The sequence below is a fragment of the Neovison vison genome, chromosome 1 (genome assembly GCF_020171115.1).
Source record: "Neovison vison isolate M4711 chromosome 1, ASM_NN_V1, whole genome shotgun sequence".
Lineage (NCBI taxonomy): Eukaryota > Metazoa > Chordata > Mammalia > Carnivora > Mustelidae > Neogale > Neogale vison.
Window position 1 is genome coordinate 159,808,829 of NC_058091.1, and position 17,073 is coordinate 159,825,901.

General features: G+C 38.6%; 1 protein-coding gene across 1 annotated transcript; it reads right to left on the reverse strand.

The window, feature by feature from the left end:
- Nucleotides 1–1,969: 1,969 nt before the first annotated feature.
- Nucleotides 1,970–2,394, reverse strand: LOC122900544 (60S ribosomal protein L39). Its single transcript, XM_044239303.1, has one exon. It carries the CDS (start codon nucleotides 2,328–2,330, stop codon nucleotides 2,175–2,177), a length of 156 nt encoding a protein of 51 aa, XP_044095238.1. The 5' UTR covers nucleotides 2,331–2,394; the 3' UTR covers nucleotides 1,970–2,174.
- Between the last annotated feature and the right edge of the window lie 14,679 nt (nucleotides 2,395–17,073).

Here is a 17,073-nt window from a genome sequence, read left to right on the forward strand (position 1 = left end):
GAAACTTCTCTTTCATCTCTCCTTTCTCTCTCTCTCTTTTTTTTCTTCTTTTCTTTTTCTTTTTCTTTTCTTTAGTCTCTCGTTTCAGTGAGGAATACTGATTGCTCAGAAGTTTTCCCGGGTACACCTTGACTGCACCAGAGTTGATACATCCAGCTACATCTGTTCAGTCATCTCCCACAAAAATGACTAGGAGGAGGAATGCCCAACAGAAGAAAAATACAGAGGATGGACCTTCTGCAACAGAGCTAATGGCGACCAACATAGACAATATGTCAGAAAGAGAATTCAGGCTAACAATTATCCAGGCAATAGCTAGGTTGGACAAAGCCATGGATGACCAAACATAATTGATTAGGGCCGAACTGAAACCGACCAGACAGGATGTTCACAATGTTAGGGCGGAGCTTAAAGCTACCAGGGAGGAGGTTCACAATGCTCTCAATGAGTTCCAATCTAATCTAAACTCTCTCAAAGCTAGGGTAACTGAGACAGAAGATAGAATTAGTGATCTGGAAGACAAAGAGATAGAGAGAAAGGATCAGGAGGAATACTGGAACAAACAGCTTAGAAATCACGAAAACAGAATCAGGGAAATAAATGATGCCATGAAGCGTTCCAACGTCAGAATTATTGGAATCCCTGAAGGGGAGGAGAAAGAAAGAAGTCTAGAAGATACAGTGGAACAAGTCCTTCATGAAAATTTTCCCAATCTCGCAAATGGAACCAGCGTTCATGTACTAGAAGCACCTCCATCCAAGATTATACATTCCAAAAAAAATCACGACACCTGCTAGTCAAATTGAGTAATTATAATTGTAGGTATAATCTCTTGAAAGCCTCCAGGGCAAAGAGTCTCCTTACTTACAGAGGGAAGCCCATCAGAATAACGTCAGACCTGTCCACAGAGACCTGTCAAGCCCGAAGAGGCTGGTAAGATATATTCAGGGCCATAATGTGAAGAACATGAAGCCAAGAATACTTTATCTCAGCAAGACTGACATTCAAAATGGATGGAGAGATAAAGAGTTTTCACGACCGGCAAGGCTTAAAAGATTATGCAACCACCAAGCCGACAATGCAGGAAATATTAAGGGGGGGTTCTATAAAAGAGGAAAAATCCAAGGAATAGCATTGAAAAGAAATATAGAGACACTGTACAGAAAGAAAAACTTCAAAGGTAACTTGATGTCAATAAAAACACACCTATCAATAATCAATCTCAATGTGAATGGCCTAAATGCATCAATAAAATGGCACAGGGTTGCAGACTGGATAAAACGACAGGACCCATCCATATGTCATCTACAGGAGACCCATTTTGAACCTAAAGATACACGCAAACTGAAAGTGAAGGGAGGGTGAAGCATCTTTCATGCCAATGGGACTCAAAAGAATGCAGGGTCAGGGATTCTCATATCAGATAATTGACATTTCAAACTAAAGACTGTAGTCAGAGATACAGAAGGACACTACATAATCCTTAAAGGTACTATCCACCAAAATGATCTAACAATTGTAAATATCAATGCTCCCAGTATGGGAGCAGCCAATTACTTAAGAAAACTGTTAATGAAGATAAAGAGTCAAATTGATATGAATACACTAATCGTAGGTGATCTTTTTTTGTTTTGTTTTGTTTTTTTTTGTTGTTTTAAATAAAAATTCAAAAATCAGTTCTTTATTCAAACTGGCCATGCTTTGTTTTTTAAGATTTTGTTTGAGAAAGAGCATGAGTGGGGTGGGGGGAGGGGCAGAGGGACAAGGAGACCCCCCACCCCCCTCCCCAGAACCATGATGGGAGCCTAACTAAGGCAGGCAATTAAGGCACGGAGCCAACCCAGGCGCCCCCTAGCCACAATTTACATACTTGGTCGTCAAGGGACATATCTATCACTGCAGCAAGTTCCATTGGTGAGCTAATAAGAGGGGGAATTCAGTACTTCACAAATCAGAAACACAATAGCAGTACAGCTCAAAGGCCTCACGTTTATTACCAAACCAACTCGCTGGTGCAGAGCTATAGTAACAGAAAAATCTTTCGCTGATAAATGGTATCTATTGGCCAGGCAGAAAGGTGTTTACAGGGTGATGGAATAGAACACATGATCCTCAAGTAGCTTAATTAAATACGTGGTGCCAATTAGGTGTGTCATCGCGTGATGTGGGACACCTTAGAGACCCAGCTTGGTTCTCCTCCAGTGCCTCCTCTTGGAGTTGTACCTGATTTTATTACCAGTTTTCATCCGAATCCACTGGGGAATGGGACGATTCTGCTTTTGTTTCTTGGCCAGGAATCGCTTGATCCTGAAAGTCTTGTGAGAAGACATGGTCAATTAACAGCGCGCAGCACACAGCAGGATGGCGGCGAAAAAGAGAAAGCTCGTAGGTGATCTTAACACGCCTCTCTCAGAAATAGACAGATCATCGAAGCAGAAAATCAATAAAGAAACAAAAGCATTGAATGACACAGTGGACCAGATGGACCTCATAGATATATACAGAACAGTCCACCCTAAAACAACAGAATAGTCATTCTTCTCAAGTGCACACGGAACCTTCTCAAGAATAGATCACATACTGGGTCCCAAATCAGGACTCATCCAATACCAAAAGACTGAGATTATTCCCTGCATATCTTCAGATCACAATGCTTTGAAACTGGAGCTCAATCACAGGGAAAAGTTCAGAAGGAACTTAAACACATGTAAGCTAAAGATCACCATGCTTAAGAATGATGGATCAACCAGGGGATCAAAGAACAACTGAAACAATTCATGGAAACCAATGAGAATGAAGACACTTCGGTCCAAAACCTATAGAATACAGAAAAGGTGGTCCTAAGGGGAAAATACATAGCCATCCAAGCCTCGCTCAAAAAAATTGAAAAATCCAGAACACACCAGCTGTCTCTACACCTTGAAAAACTGGAGAATCAACAACAAATCAAACCAACTCCACATATAAGAAGGGAAATCATCAAGATTAGAGATGAGATAAATGAGGTAGTAACCAGAGATACAGTAGAACGTATCAATGAAACTAGAAGCTGGTTTTTTGAAAGAATCAATAAGATCGATAAAACATTGCCACACTAATCCAAAAGAAAAGAGAGAATGCCCAAATTCATAAAATTATGAATGAAAAGGGAGAGATCACAACTAACGCCAAGGAAGTAGAAACAATCACCAGAAGTTATTATGAACAGTTATGTACCAATAAGCTTAACAACCTAGATGAAATGGATGCATTCCTGGAAAATATAAATTACCAACATTGAACCAGGAAGAAATCGACAACCTGAATAGACCGATATCTAATAACGAGATTGAAGTAGTGATCAAAAATCTCCCAAAAAAACAAGAGCCCAGGACCTGACGGATTCCCTGGGGAATTCTACCAAACCTTCCAAGAAGAAATAACACCTATTCTACTGAAGCTGTTTCAAAAAATTGAAGCAGCAGGAAAACTTCCAGACTCTTTCTATGTAGCCAGCATTACCCAGATCTCCAAACCAGGAAAACACGCTACCAAAAAGGAGAATTTTAGACCAATATCCCTCATGTATATGGATGTTGAGATTCTCAACAAGATCCTAGCCAACAGGATGCAACAGCACATTAAAAAGATTATCCACCATGATCAGGTGGGATTCATCCCTGGGCTACAAGGATGGTTCAAAATTCACAATCAATCAATATGATACAACAAATTAATATGAGAAGAGAGAAGAACTACATGATCATCTCAATTGATGCAGAAAAAGCATCTGAGAAAATCCAGCATCTGTTCCTGATTAAAGTGCTTCAAAGTATAGGGATAGAGGGAACATTCCTGAACCTCATCAAATCTATCTATGGAAGACCCACAGCAAATATCATCCTTAATGGCAAAAAGCTTGCAGCCTTCCAGTTGAGATCAGGAACAAGACAAGGATGCCCACTCTCACCACACTTTTTCAACATAGTTTTAGAAGTCCTAGCAACAGCAATCAGACAACAAAGAGAAATAAAAGGTATCCAAATTGGCAGTGAAGAAGTCAAACTCTCTCTATTCGCAGATGATATGATTCTTTATATGGAAAACCCAAAAGACTCCACCCCCAAACTACTAGAACTCATACAGCAATTCAGCAACGTGGCAGGATACAAAGTCAATGTTCAGAAATCAGTGGCTTTCTTATACACTAACAATGAAAATACAGAAAGGGAAATCAGAGAATCGATTCCTTTACTATAGCACAAAGAACCATAAGATACCTGGGAATAAACCTAACCAAAGAGGTAAAGGATCTGTACTCGAGGAACTACAGAACACTCATGAAAGAAATTGAAGAAGACACAAATAGATGGAAGACAATTCCATGCTTTTGGATCGGAAGAATAAACATTGTTACAATGTCTATACTGCCTAGAGCAATACAAACTTTTAATGCCACTCTGATCAAAATTCCACCGGTATTCTTCAAAGAGCTGGAGCAAATAATCCTAAATTTTTTATGGAATCAGAAGAGACCCCGAATCGCTAAGGAAATGTTGAAAAACAAATATAAAGCTGCGGGCATCATGTTACCTGATTTCAATCTTCATTTCAAAGCTATGTTCACCAAGACAGCATGGTACTGACATAAAAACAGACAAGTAGACCAGTGGAACAGAGTAGAGAGCCCAGATATGGACCCTCAACTCTATGGTCAATTAATCTTTGACAAAACAGGAAAAAATATACAGTGGAAAAAAGACAGTCTCTTCAATAAATGGTGCTGGGAAAACTGGACAGCTATATGTAGAAGAATGACACTCGACCATTCTCTTACACCGTACACAAAGATAAACTCAAAATGGATAAAAGACCTCAACATGAGACAGGAATCGATCAGAATCTTAGAGGAGAACAAAGGCAGTAATCTCCTTGATACCAGCCACAGCAACTTCTTTCAAGATACGTCTCCAAAGGCAAAGGAAACAAAAGCGAAAATAAACTTCTGGGGACTTCATCAAAAGGTTCTGCACAGCAAAGGAAACAGTCAAAAAAAAAAAAAAAAAACAAAGAGTCAACCCACGGAATGGGAGAAGATATTTGCAAATGACAGTACAGACAAAAGGTTGATATCCAGGATCTATAATGAACTCCTCAAACTCAACCCACACGAAACAGAAAAACACGTCAAAAAATGGGCAGAAGATATGAACAGACACTTCTCCAATCAAGAAATACAAAAGGCTATCAGAAACATGAAAAAATGTAAAGACACTTCTCCAATCAAGACATACAAATGGCTATCAGACACATGAAAAAAATGTTCATCATCATTAGCCCTCAGGGAGATTCAAATTAAAACCACATTGAGATATCACCTTACACCAGTTAGAATGACCAAAATTAACAAAACAGGAAACAACATGTGTTGGAGAGGATGTGGAGAAAGGGGAACCCTCTTCCACTGTTGGTGGGAATGCAAGTTGGTGCAGCCTCTTTGGAGAACAGTGTGGAGATTCCTCAAGAAATTACAAATAGAGCTTCCCTATGACCCTGCAATTGCTCTCCTGGGTATTTACCCCAAAGACACCAATGTCGTGAAAAGAAGGGCCATCTGTACCCCAATGTTTATAGCTGCAATGGCCACACTCGCCAAACTGTGGAAAGAACCAAGATGCCCTTCAACGGATGAATGGATAAGGAAGATGTGGTCCATATACACTATGGAGTATTATGCCTCCATCAGAAAGGATGAATACCCAACTTTTGTAGCAACATGGACGGGACTGGAAGAGATTACGCTGAGTGAAATAAGTCAAGCAGAGAGAGTCAAGTGTCATATGGTTTCACTTATTTGTGGAGCATAACAAATAGCATGGAGGACAAGGGGCGTTAGAGAGGAGAAGTGAATTTGGGTAAATTGGAAGGGGAGGTGAACCATGAGAATCTATGGACTCTGAAAAACAGTCTGAGGGGTTTGAAGTGGCGGGCGGGTGAGAGGTTGGGGTACCAGGTGGTGGGTATTATAGAGGGCACTGCTTTAATGGAGCACTGGGTGTGGTGAAAAAATAATGAATAATGTTTTTCTGAAAATAAATAAATTGGAAAGAAAAAACATTTCCAATGTACGAGGGAAGTGTGCTACATAAAAAAAAAAAAATGATTGAAGGAACAGATTAAATTAATTACCTAAAGTTACTTTCAGGGTATAAAAGCAATTGGAATACTTCTTATTCCTTCTGTGGTATCATCATTACCCTATTATAATTACAACAATAATATAAAAAAGATACGTCAGGGGCACCTGGGTGGCTCAGTTGGTTAAGCAACTGCCTTTGGTTCAGGTCATGATTCTGGAGTCCAAGGATCGGGTCCTGCATCAGGCCCTCTGCTCATCAGGGAGTGGGCTTCTCCCTTTGCCCCTTTCCCCTTTCATGCTCGCTCTTTCTCTCTCTCTCTCTCAAATAAATAAAATCTTTGAAAAAGAAAAAGAAGAAAAAAAAGACACATCAGTTTTTCTTATGAACATAGTTACAAACATCCTCAAAAATGCTACAAATTAATTACAATAATGTACAAAATAATATCAAATAATATCAAAATAATATAAAATAAATAATGTACAAAATATATATCACAATTAAGTAGATGTATTGCAATTATGTGCGATTGATCAAACATTCTAAAATCACTTAATGCAGTTCATTATATCAAAAGAATAAATAAGAAAATAATCACCTCCCATATTAATATATAATTAAAGAGCATTGTATGATATATGATACCCACTAACAATTAAACTTCTTAATATACTAGAAATAGAGGTAACAGTTCATCATGACAAAGAATATCTACAAGAATCCTACTGTGAAATTTATAGTTAATAGTGGGAAACTAAAAACTTTCACACTAAGATCGGGAGAAATATAAGTATGTTCTCTCTTATTAGTCGTTTTTAACATTGTGCAGAAAGTATTAGAAAATTCAATTAGAAAATCAAAAGAAATGGAATGTATACAAATTGAAAAGGAAAAATTAAAAACACTTTTGTTCGTAAATGATCTATTTATTGGGTAGGAAAGCCAAGAGTAGACAAAAGCTCTTGTGAAATAGAAATTTAGCCAATTTGCAACGCAAAATTTTAATATACAAACTGCAACGTTGCCCTATGCCATATAGCATCAATGAACAAGTGTAATATGAAATATTAAAAACAATATCATTTACTTTAACACCAGGAAAGAAAGAAGAATGAAAGAGAAGGAAAGAGGGAAAGAAAGAGAAAAAAAAATTGAGGTACAAATAAAATAAAATAAAATACATATCATACCTATAAGGAATATGCCACAAAATTCTGAGGAATGCAGTTAGAACTAAATAAATGTTTAGATGATCCAGTTTCATGGATAGGAAGATTTAAAGTTGTGAATGTATTGATTTTACTAATTTAAATGTATAGAGTTAATGCTATTCAAATCAAAATTACATCAAGTTATTTTCTGGACATTGACAAAGTGATTATAAACGTTATGTGAGAGGAAAAAATAAGCCTAGAATAGCCAAAATTATATTGAAAAGCAAGAAAGTGGAAAAATGGATGATGTCCAAATTGAATAATTTATACAAAGTTGGAGAAATCATGACCGGTAGTTTGGTGTGAGACTAGATGAGGATATCACAGGGAAAAATAAATAAATTAACAAAACAGGAAACAACATGTGTTGGAGAGGATGTGGAGAAAGGGGAACCCTCTTCCACTGTTGGTGGGAATGCAAGTTGGTGCAGCCTCTTTGGAGAACAGTGTGGAGATTCCTCAAGAAATTAAAAATAGATCTTCCCTATGACCCTGCAATTGCACTCCTGGGTATTTACCCCAAAGACACCGATGTGGTGAAAAGAAGGGCCATCTGTACCCCAATGTTTATAACAGCAATGGCCACACTCGCCAAACTGTGGAAAGAACCAAGATGCCCTTCAACGGATGAATGGATAAGGAAGATGTGGTCCATATACACTATGGAGTATTATGCCTCCATTCAGAAAGGATGAATACCCAACTTTTGTAGCAACATGGACGGGACTGGAAGAGATTATGCTGAGTGAAATCAGTCAAGCAGAGAGAGTCAATTATCATATAGTTTCACTTATTTGTGGAGCATAACAAATAGCATGGAGGACAAGGGGCATTAGAGAGGAGTAGGGAATTTGGGTAAATTGGAAGACGAGGTGAACCATGAGAGACTATGGACTCTGAAAAATAATCTGAGGGGTTTGAAGTGGCGGGGGGGGTGGGAGGTTGGGGTACCAGGTAGTGGGTATTATAGAGGGCACAGCTTGCATGGAGCACTGGGTGTGGTGAAAAAATAATGAATACTGTTTTTCTGAAAATAAATACATTGGGGAGAAAAAAAAAAAAAAGAAAACCCACGTGGCAGGCCCCTCCCCCAGAAAACCAAACAGGAAAGGAAAGAAAAAAAGACAAGAGAACAACCACCACTACTTCATAGACCAGTATTTATCATTAATTTGTTCCCATGATTCTGGCTCATTTTTTATATAGACAATTTTTATTATTATATAGATAATTTTTAACCTATTTACCATCACAGTGAGATGTCCAGTAAATCAAATTCCATAATAACCTTCTAACCTGAACTTTTTGATACATACAACTGTGTTTTCCTTTTGCATTTCTATTTTTAAAATTTCTTTTTTTTTCCCAATTTATTTATTTTCAGAAAAACAGTATTCATTATTTTTTCACCACACCCAGTGCTCCATGCAAGCTGTGCCCTCTATAATACCCACCACCTGGTACCCCAACCTCCCACCCCCCCGCCACTTCAAATTTGGGTAAATTGGAAAGGGAGGTGAACCATGAGAGACTATGGACTCTGAAAAACAGTCTGAGGGGTTTGAAATTTCTTTTTTTTAATTTTAGTTTAGTTTAGTATAGTTTATTCCTTTTTTAATTTTTATTTTCTATTATTCATATAGAGTTAAATATCAAGGTAATCCACTTTCCCCAAACAATGCCAACCCTATAGGTAAACCAATTCCTAAACCCCCTTTATCTTAGAAAAGTTGAGTTCTTTAGCAAAGATATCAAGATACATTCTGGAGGAATCAAAACAACCTTCCTCACCCACACTGAGAATTTGCAACCACTCTCCCCTCTTTTTCTTCCACCAGTGTTTCTGTGTTTTTGTGTTTGTCCTGATAGTATCTTACACTCAGGGTTCTCTTAGACGAAATTCTTCCTTTATTTGCATATATATATATATATATATATATATATATATATATATATGGGGCCCATTTGAGCTAAATATTCTCTTTTATCTCACCTTTCTTTCCTGTCTCTCTCCCTCTATCTTTTTTTTTCTTTTCCTTTTCTTTTTCCACTCATTTGGGTGGGGAACCCTGATTGCTCAGAAGCATTCCAGGGTGCACCTTGACTGCACCACAGTAGATACACCCAGCTACACCCATTCAGCCATCTCTCACCAAAATGACTAGGAGGAGGAATGCCCAACAGGATAAAAATAAAGAGGATGGACCTTCTGCAAAAGAGTTAATGGCTATCAACATAGACAATATGTCGGAAAGAGAATTCAGGCTAACAATTATTCAAGCAATAGCTAGGTTGGAGAAGCCATAGGTGACCAAACGGAAATGATTAGGGATGAACAGAAAACGACCAGAGATCATGTTTTTAATATTAGGGAAGAGCTGAAAGCTACCAGGGATGAGCTTTACAATGATCTCAATGAGTTTCAATCTATTCTAAATTCTCTCAACACTAGAGTAACTGAGACAGAAGACAGAATTAGTGATCTGGAGAATAAACAGATAGAAAATATCAGGAGGAAACCTGGACCAAACAGCTTAGAAGCCAAGAAAACAGAATCAGGGAAATAAATGATGCCATGAAATGTTCCAATGGCAGAATTCTTGGAATCTCTGAAGGGGAGGAGAAAGAAATAAGTCTAGAAGATATAGTGGAACAAGTTCTTCATAAAACTATTCCGAATCTCGTGTATGGAACCAGCGTTTATGTACTAGAGGCCAAAAGGTTTCCCCCCAAGATTAGAGATTCTTGAAAGTCCTCGAGACACCTAATAGTAAGAATGAAGAATTATAATTGTAGGAAGAACCTCTTGAAAGCAGCTAGGACAAAGAAGACCCTTATGTACAAAGGAAAGCCCACCAGAATAACGTCAGACCTGTCCACAGCGAGCTGGCAAGCCAGAAAGGGCTGGAAAGATATATTCAAGGCAATGAATGAGAAGAACATGCAACCAAGAATATTTTATCCAGCAAGACTGACACTCAAACTGGATGGAGAGATAAAGAGTTTCCAGGACCGGCAATGCTTAAAAGACTATGCAACCACCAAGCTGATACTGCAAGAAATATTAAGAGGGCTTCGTTAAAAGAGGAAAAAGCCCAAGAATAGCATTGAACAGAAATATAGAGACAATCAACAGAAAGAAAAACTTCAAAGGTAATACAATGTCAATAAAAACTTATCTATCAATACTCACTCTCAATGTGAATGGCCTAAATGTACCCATAAAACGGCACAGGGTTTCAGACTGGATAAAACGACAGGGCCCATCCATATGTTGTCTACAAGAGACACATTTTGAACCTAAAAATACACCCAGACTGAAAGTGAAGGGATGGAGAAGCATCTTTCATGCCAAAGGTCCTCAAAAGAAGACTGGGGTAGCGATTCTCATATCAGACAAATTAGATTTTAAATTAAAGACTTCAGTCAGAAATCCATAAGAACACTACATCATTCTTAAAGGGACTATCCACCAAGATGATCTAACAATTGTAAATAGCTATGCCCCCAAAATGGGAGAAGCCAATTACATAAGAAAACTGATAATCAAGATAAAGAATCATATTGATATGAATACACTAATCATTGGAGATCTTAACAAGCCTCTCTCAGAAATAGACAGATCATCAAGGCAGAAAATCAATAAAGAAACAAGAGCATTGAATGACACATTGGACCAGATGGACCTCATAGATATATACAGAACACTCTACCCTAAAACAACAGAATACATATTCTTCTCAAGTGCACATGGAACCTTTCAAGAATAGACCACATACTGGTCACAAATCAAGACTCAACCGATACCAAAAATGGGAGATTATTCCCTGCACATTCCCAGATAACAATGCTTTGAAACTGGAGCTCAATCACAAGGAAAAGTACAGAAGGAACCCAAACACCTCGAAGCTAAGGGCCAACTTGCTTAAGAATGCTTGGATCAACAAGGAGATCAAAGAAGAATTGAAACAATTCATGGAAACCAATGAGAAGGAAGACACTTCGAACCAGAACGTCTGGGATACAGCAAATGTTGTCCTAAGGGGGAAATACATAGCCATCCAAGCCTCCCTCAAAAGAATTGAAAAATCCAGAACAGAGCAGCTGTGTCTACACCTTAAAGAACTGGAGAATAAAAAACAAATCAAATCAACTCCACACATAAGAAGGGAAATCATCAAGATTAGAGCTGATATCGATGAGGAAGAAACAAGAGATACAGTAGAACGTATAATGAAACTAGAAACTGGTTTTTTAAAAGAATCAATAATATCGAGAAACCATTGTCCACACTAATCCAAAAGAAAAGAGAGAAAGCCCAAATTCATGAAATTATGAATGAAAAGGGAGAGATCACAACCAACACCAAGGAAGTAAAAACAATCATCAGAAGTTATTATCAACAGTTATATGCCAATAAGCTTAGCAACCGAGATGCAATGGATGCATTCCTGGAAAACTATAAACTCCCAAAATTGAACCAGGAAGAAATTGACAACTTGAATAGACTGATATCTAGTAACGAGATTGAAGCGGTGATCAAAAACCTCCCAAAAATCAAGAACCCAGGACATGATGGATTCCCAGGAATTCTACCAAACTTTCAAAGAAGAAATAACACCTATTCTACTGAAGCTATTTCCAAAAATTGAAGCTGAAGGAAAACTTCCAGACTCTTTCTATGAAGCCAGCATTACTCTGTTCCCCAAACCAGGCAAAGAGCCTACCAAAAAGGAGAATTTCAGACCAATATCACTGATGAATATAGATGCTAAGATTCTCAACAAGATCCTAGCCAACAAGATCCAATAGCACATTAAAAAGATTATCCACCATGATCAGGTGGGATTCATCCCTGGGCTACAAGGATGGTTCAACATTCGCAAATCAATCAATGTGATACATCAAATTAATATGAGAAGAGAGAAGAACCACATGGTCCTCTCAATTGATGCAGGCAAATCATTTGACAAAATCCAGCATCTGTTCCTGATGAAAACGCTTCAAAGTATAGGGATAGAGGGAACATTCCTGAACCTCATCAAATCTATCGATGAAAGGCCCACAGCAAATATCATCCTCAATGGCAAAAAGCTTGCAGTCTTCCCGTTGAGATCAGTAGCAAGGCAAGTATGCCCACTCTCACCACTCTTGTTCAACATAGTATTAGAAGTCCTAGCAACAGCAATCAGACAACAAGGAGAAATAAAAGGTATCCAAATTGGCAATGAAGAAGTCAAACTCTCTCTCTTTGCAGATGATATGATTCTTTATATGGAAAACCCAAAAGATTCCACCCCCAAACTACTAGAAATCATAAAGCAATTCAGCAATGTGGCAGGATACAAAGTCAATGTGCAGAAGTCAGTGGCTTTCTTATACACTAACAATGAGAATACAGAAAGGGAAATTAGAGAATTGATTCCATTTAACATATCACCAAGAACCATAAGATAACTTGGAATAAACCTAACCAAAGAGGTAAAGGATCTTTATTCGAGGAACTATAGAACACTCATGAAAGAAATTGAAGAAGACACAAAAAGATGGAAGACCACTCTATGGTCTTGGATCAGAAGAATAAATATTGTTAAAATGTCTACACTGCTTAGAGCAAACTATACTTTTAATGCAATGCCAATCAAAATTGCACCAGTATTCTTCAAAGGGCTGGAGCAAATAATCCAAAAATTTGTATGAAATCAGAAGAGACCCTTAATCGCTAAGGAAATGTTGAAAAAACAATAATAAAATGGGGGACATCGCCTTACCTGATTTCAAGCTTTAATACAAAGCTGTGATCACCAAGACAGCATGGTACTGGCATAAAAACAGACACATAGACCAGTGGAACAGAGTGGAGAGCCCAGATATGGAACCTCAAGTCTATGGGCAAATAATCTTCGAAAAAACAGGAAAAAATATACAGTGGAAAAAAGGCAGTCTCTTTAATAATTGGTGCTGGGAAACCTGGGCAGCTATATGTAGAAAAATGAAACTCGACCATTCTCTTACACCGTACACAAAAATAAACTCAAAATGGATAAAAGACCTCCATGTGAAACAGGAATCCATCAGAAATCTAGAGGAGAACATAGGCCGTAATCTCTTCAATATCAGGCACAGCAACTTCTTTCAAGATATGTCTCCAAAGGCAAAGGAAACAAAAGTGAAAATAAACTTTTGGGACTTCATCAAAATCAAAAGCTTCTGCACAGCAAAGGAAACAGTCAAGAAAACAAAGAGGCAACCCACGGAATGGGAGAAGATATTTGCAAATGACAGTACAGACAAAAGGTTGATATCCAGGATCTATAAAGAACTCCTCAAACTCAACACGCACAAAACAGACAATCATATCAAAAAGTGGGCAGAAGATATGGACAGACACTTCTCCAATCAAGACATACAAATGGCTATCAGACACATAAAAATATGATCATCATCACTAGCTATCAGGGAGATTCAAATTAAAACCACCTTGATTTATCACCTCACATCAGTTAGACTGTCCAAAATTAGCAAGACAGGAAACAACGTATGTTGGAGATGTGGAGAAAGGGGAACCCTCTTCCACTGTTGGTGGGAATGCAATTTGGTGCAGCCTCTTTGGAAAACAGTGTGGAGATTCCTGAGGAAATTGGAAATTGAACTTCCCTATCACCTTGCAATTGCACTCCTGAGTATTTACCCCAAAGATAAAGATGTCATGAAAAGAAGGGCCATCAGTATCCCAATGTTTATAGCAGCAATGGCCACGGACACCAAACTGTGAAAGAACCAAGATGCCCTTTAATGGACGAATGGATAAGGTAGATGTGGTCCATATACACTATGGAGTATTATTCTTCCATCAGAAATGATGAATACCCAACTTTTGTAGCAACCTGGATGGGACTGGAAGAGATTATGCTGAGTGAAATAAGTCAAGCAGAGAGAGTCAATTATCATATGGTTTCACTTATTTGTAGAGCATAACAAATAGCATGGAGGACTTGGGGCTTTAGAGAATAGAAGGGAATTGGGGTAAATTGGAAGGGGAGGTGAACCATGAGAGACTATGGACTCTGAAAAACAACTGAGGGATTTGAAGTCACGGGGGCGTGGGAGGTTGGGGTAACAGGTGGTGGGTATTATAGAGGGCACAGGTTGCATGGAGCACTGGGTGTGGTGAAAAATAATGAATACTGTTTTTCTGAAAATAAATAAATTAATTTAATTAAAAAAAAGAAAGAAACATTTAAAAAAATGATAATAGGGCCACTGGAATGGCTTAGTTGGTTGAGCACCTGCCTTTGGCTCAGGTCATGTTCCTGGGGTCCTGGGATGAAGGCCTTCATCAAGCTCCCTGCTCATCAGGGAGCCTAATTCTCCCTTGGCTTACCCCTCCTGCTGCTTGGGCTCTCTCTCTTTCTGTCAAATAAATACAATCTTTAAAATAAAACCTGGTACAAATCAATAATAAAAAGATAAAAATTCAAATTTAAAACATGAAAATGATTTGGTGTCCTCATTCATCCCACTGAATGAATGTCTACTTAACTGTGCCCTTGGGTGCCCAGCTGTTTGGTCAGACCATATTCTAAATATTTCTGTGAAGGTGTGTTTGGATGAGAATAACATTGATATCTGTAGACTGACTAAAACAAATTGCCCTTCTTAATGTGGGTGGACCACCTTCAATCCATACAGAAATCCCAAATGGAGATAAAGCTTTACATGTTCTGGATACAAGTAAAGTTATGACCTTTGTTGACTGACAGACAAGTAACACCACTGAGAGAAAAGGAGGTTCTGATTGAGATTCTCTCCTTTTTCCCTTGCCCCCCAACTCACACTCTCTTATATGGGTTCATTCTCTGAAATAAATAATTTTTTAATAAATAATTAAATAAATATATAAAATAGGCTGGTACTCTTTGTACAACCTAGCAGATTAGAGAATTATGAAGTAAAACCATAGCTTTAATGGATGCATCATATATATATATATATATATATATATATACACACACACACACACACACACACATATATATATATACATATATACATATGGTATAGCTTTAATGGATGCATATGTATATGCATATATATATCATAAGATATATGATATGAAATGGACCCAATGCAATCTCAGGCGTGCTGGCAGCTTGGGGACTAAAAACTGGTTTCTCCACCGCACTCTCTCTGCCTCAGCACCAGCGGAGGCTGTCCTGGGATCGGAGACTTAAGCCCCTGTCCCTAGCCACCCCAATTTCCACAATTTCTCCCCGCAATCCTTTACTCTTCTGGAGTGCTTTCAACCAGTCTTCAAGTTAATGCTGGTCCCCAGATGCAGGGCACTCTCGCTCGTATTGGGGGTATTACTTTCCAATTGGTCGCCTCTGGTGGCTCCCTCCCCCTTTTGTTTATCTTCCAATATCAGTCGCCATTCCCACTCCAATTTACCTGCCTACTGGCGTCTTCTGCCCCTGTAGATATCCAGATGTGTATAATTCTAATCTCAGGCTGATTTCATGGGTGATTGGAGTTCTTTGGTAGGTAACCAGCTCATTTTGGGGTACAGGCTGAAAAGGCACCTCCTTGTACTTCCCCCCATCTTGTCCCTCTCCTGAATTTGCTTTCTGACACATTGTCTATGTTGATAGCCATTAGCTCTGTTGCAGAAGGCCAATCCTCTGAATTTTTTTCTGCTGGGCATTCCTCCTCCTAGTCATTTTGGTGAGAGATGGCTGTAATGGATGTAGGTGAATGTATTGACCATGGTGCACTCAAGGTGCACCCTGGAACTCTTCTGAGCAATCAATAGGCCTCATCCAATTGAAAGAAAAAATAGAGGGACGCCTGGGTGGCGCAGTTGGTTGAGCAGCTGCCTTCGGCTCAGGTCATGATCCCAGCGTCCTGGGATCGAGTCCCACATCGGGCTCCTTGCTCAGCGGGGAGCCTGCTTCTCCCTCTGCCTCTGCCTGCCTCTCTGTCTGCCTGTGCTCGCTCTCTCTCCCTCTCTCTCTGACAAATAAATAAATAAAATCTTAAAAAAAGAAAAAGAAAAAAATAGAGAAAAAAGGAAAAAAAGAGAGGGGGGGAATAAAAGAAAAATAAGAGAAAGCTCAGCCCAAATGTGCCTCAAGGTAAGATTTATGAAGTATACAATCAAAAAGTGACAAACAAAAATTCTGATAAAAGTATATGACAAGAGAAAAAATATATATGTATATATATATGCAAAACAAAACAAAATAAAAAAATAAACAAACAAAACAAGCAAACAAACAAACAAAAACCTCATCAAAAAGAACCCCAAGTATAAGATTTATATACTACCAGGACAAACACAAATACATAGAAACACTGGTGGAATAAAAATATGGGAGAGTGGTGATAAATTCTCAGTTGGGTCAAGGAAGGTTATTTTTATTCTTCCTGGATGTATCTTTTTTTTTTTTTTATTTGCCAGAGACAGAGGGAGAGAGAGCAAGCGAGCACAGGCAGACAAAGAGGCAGGCAGAGGTAGAGGGAGAAGCAGGTTCCCTGCCGAGCAAGGAGCCCGATGTGGGGCTCGATCCCAGGACCCTGGGATCATGACCTGAGCCGAAGGCAGCTGCTTAACCAACTGAGCCACCCAGGCGTCCCTTCCTGGATGTATCTTGATATCTTTGTTAAAGGACTCAACTTTCCCAAGATAAAGGGGGATTAAAAATTGTCTTACCTATACAGGTAGCATTCATTGGGAAAGG

What these genes read in the sequence shown, in the direction of transcription:
- LOC122900544 (XM_044239303.1), bottom strand. Translation starts at nt 2,330, where the DNA reads ATGTCTTCTCACAAGACTTTCAGGATCAAGCGATTCCTGGCCAAGAAA.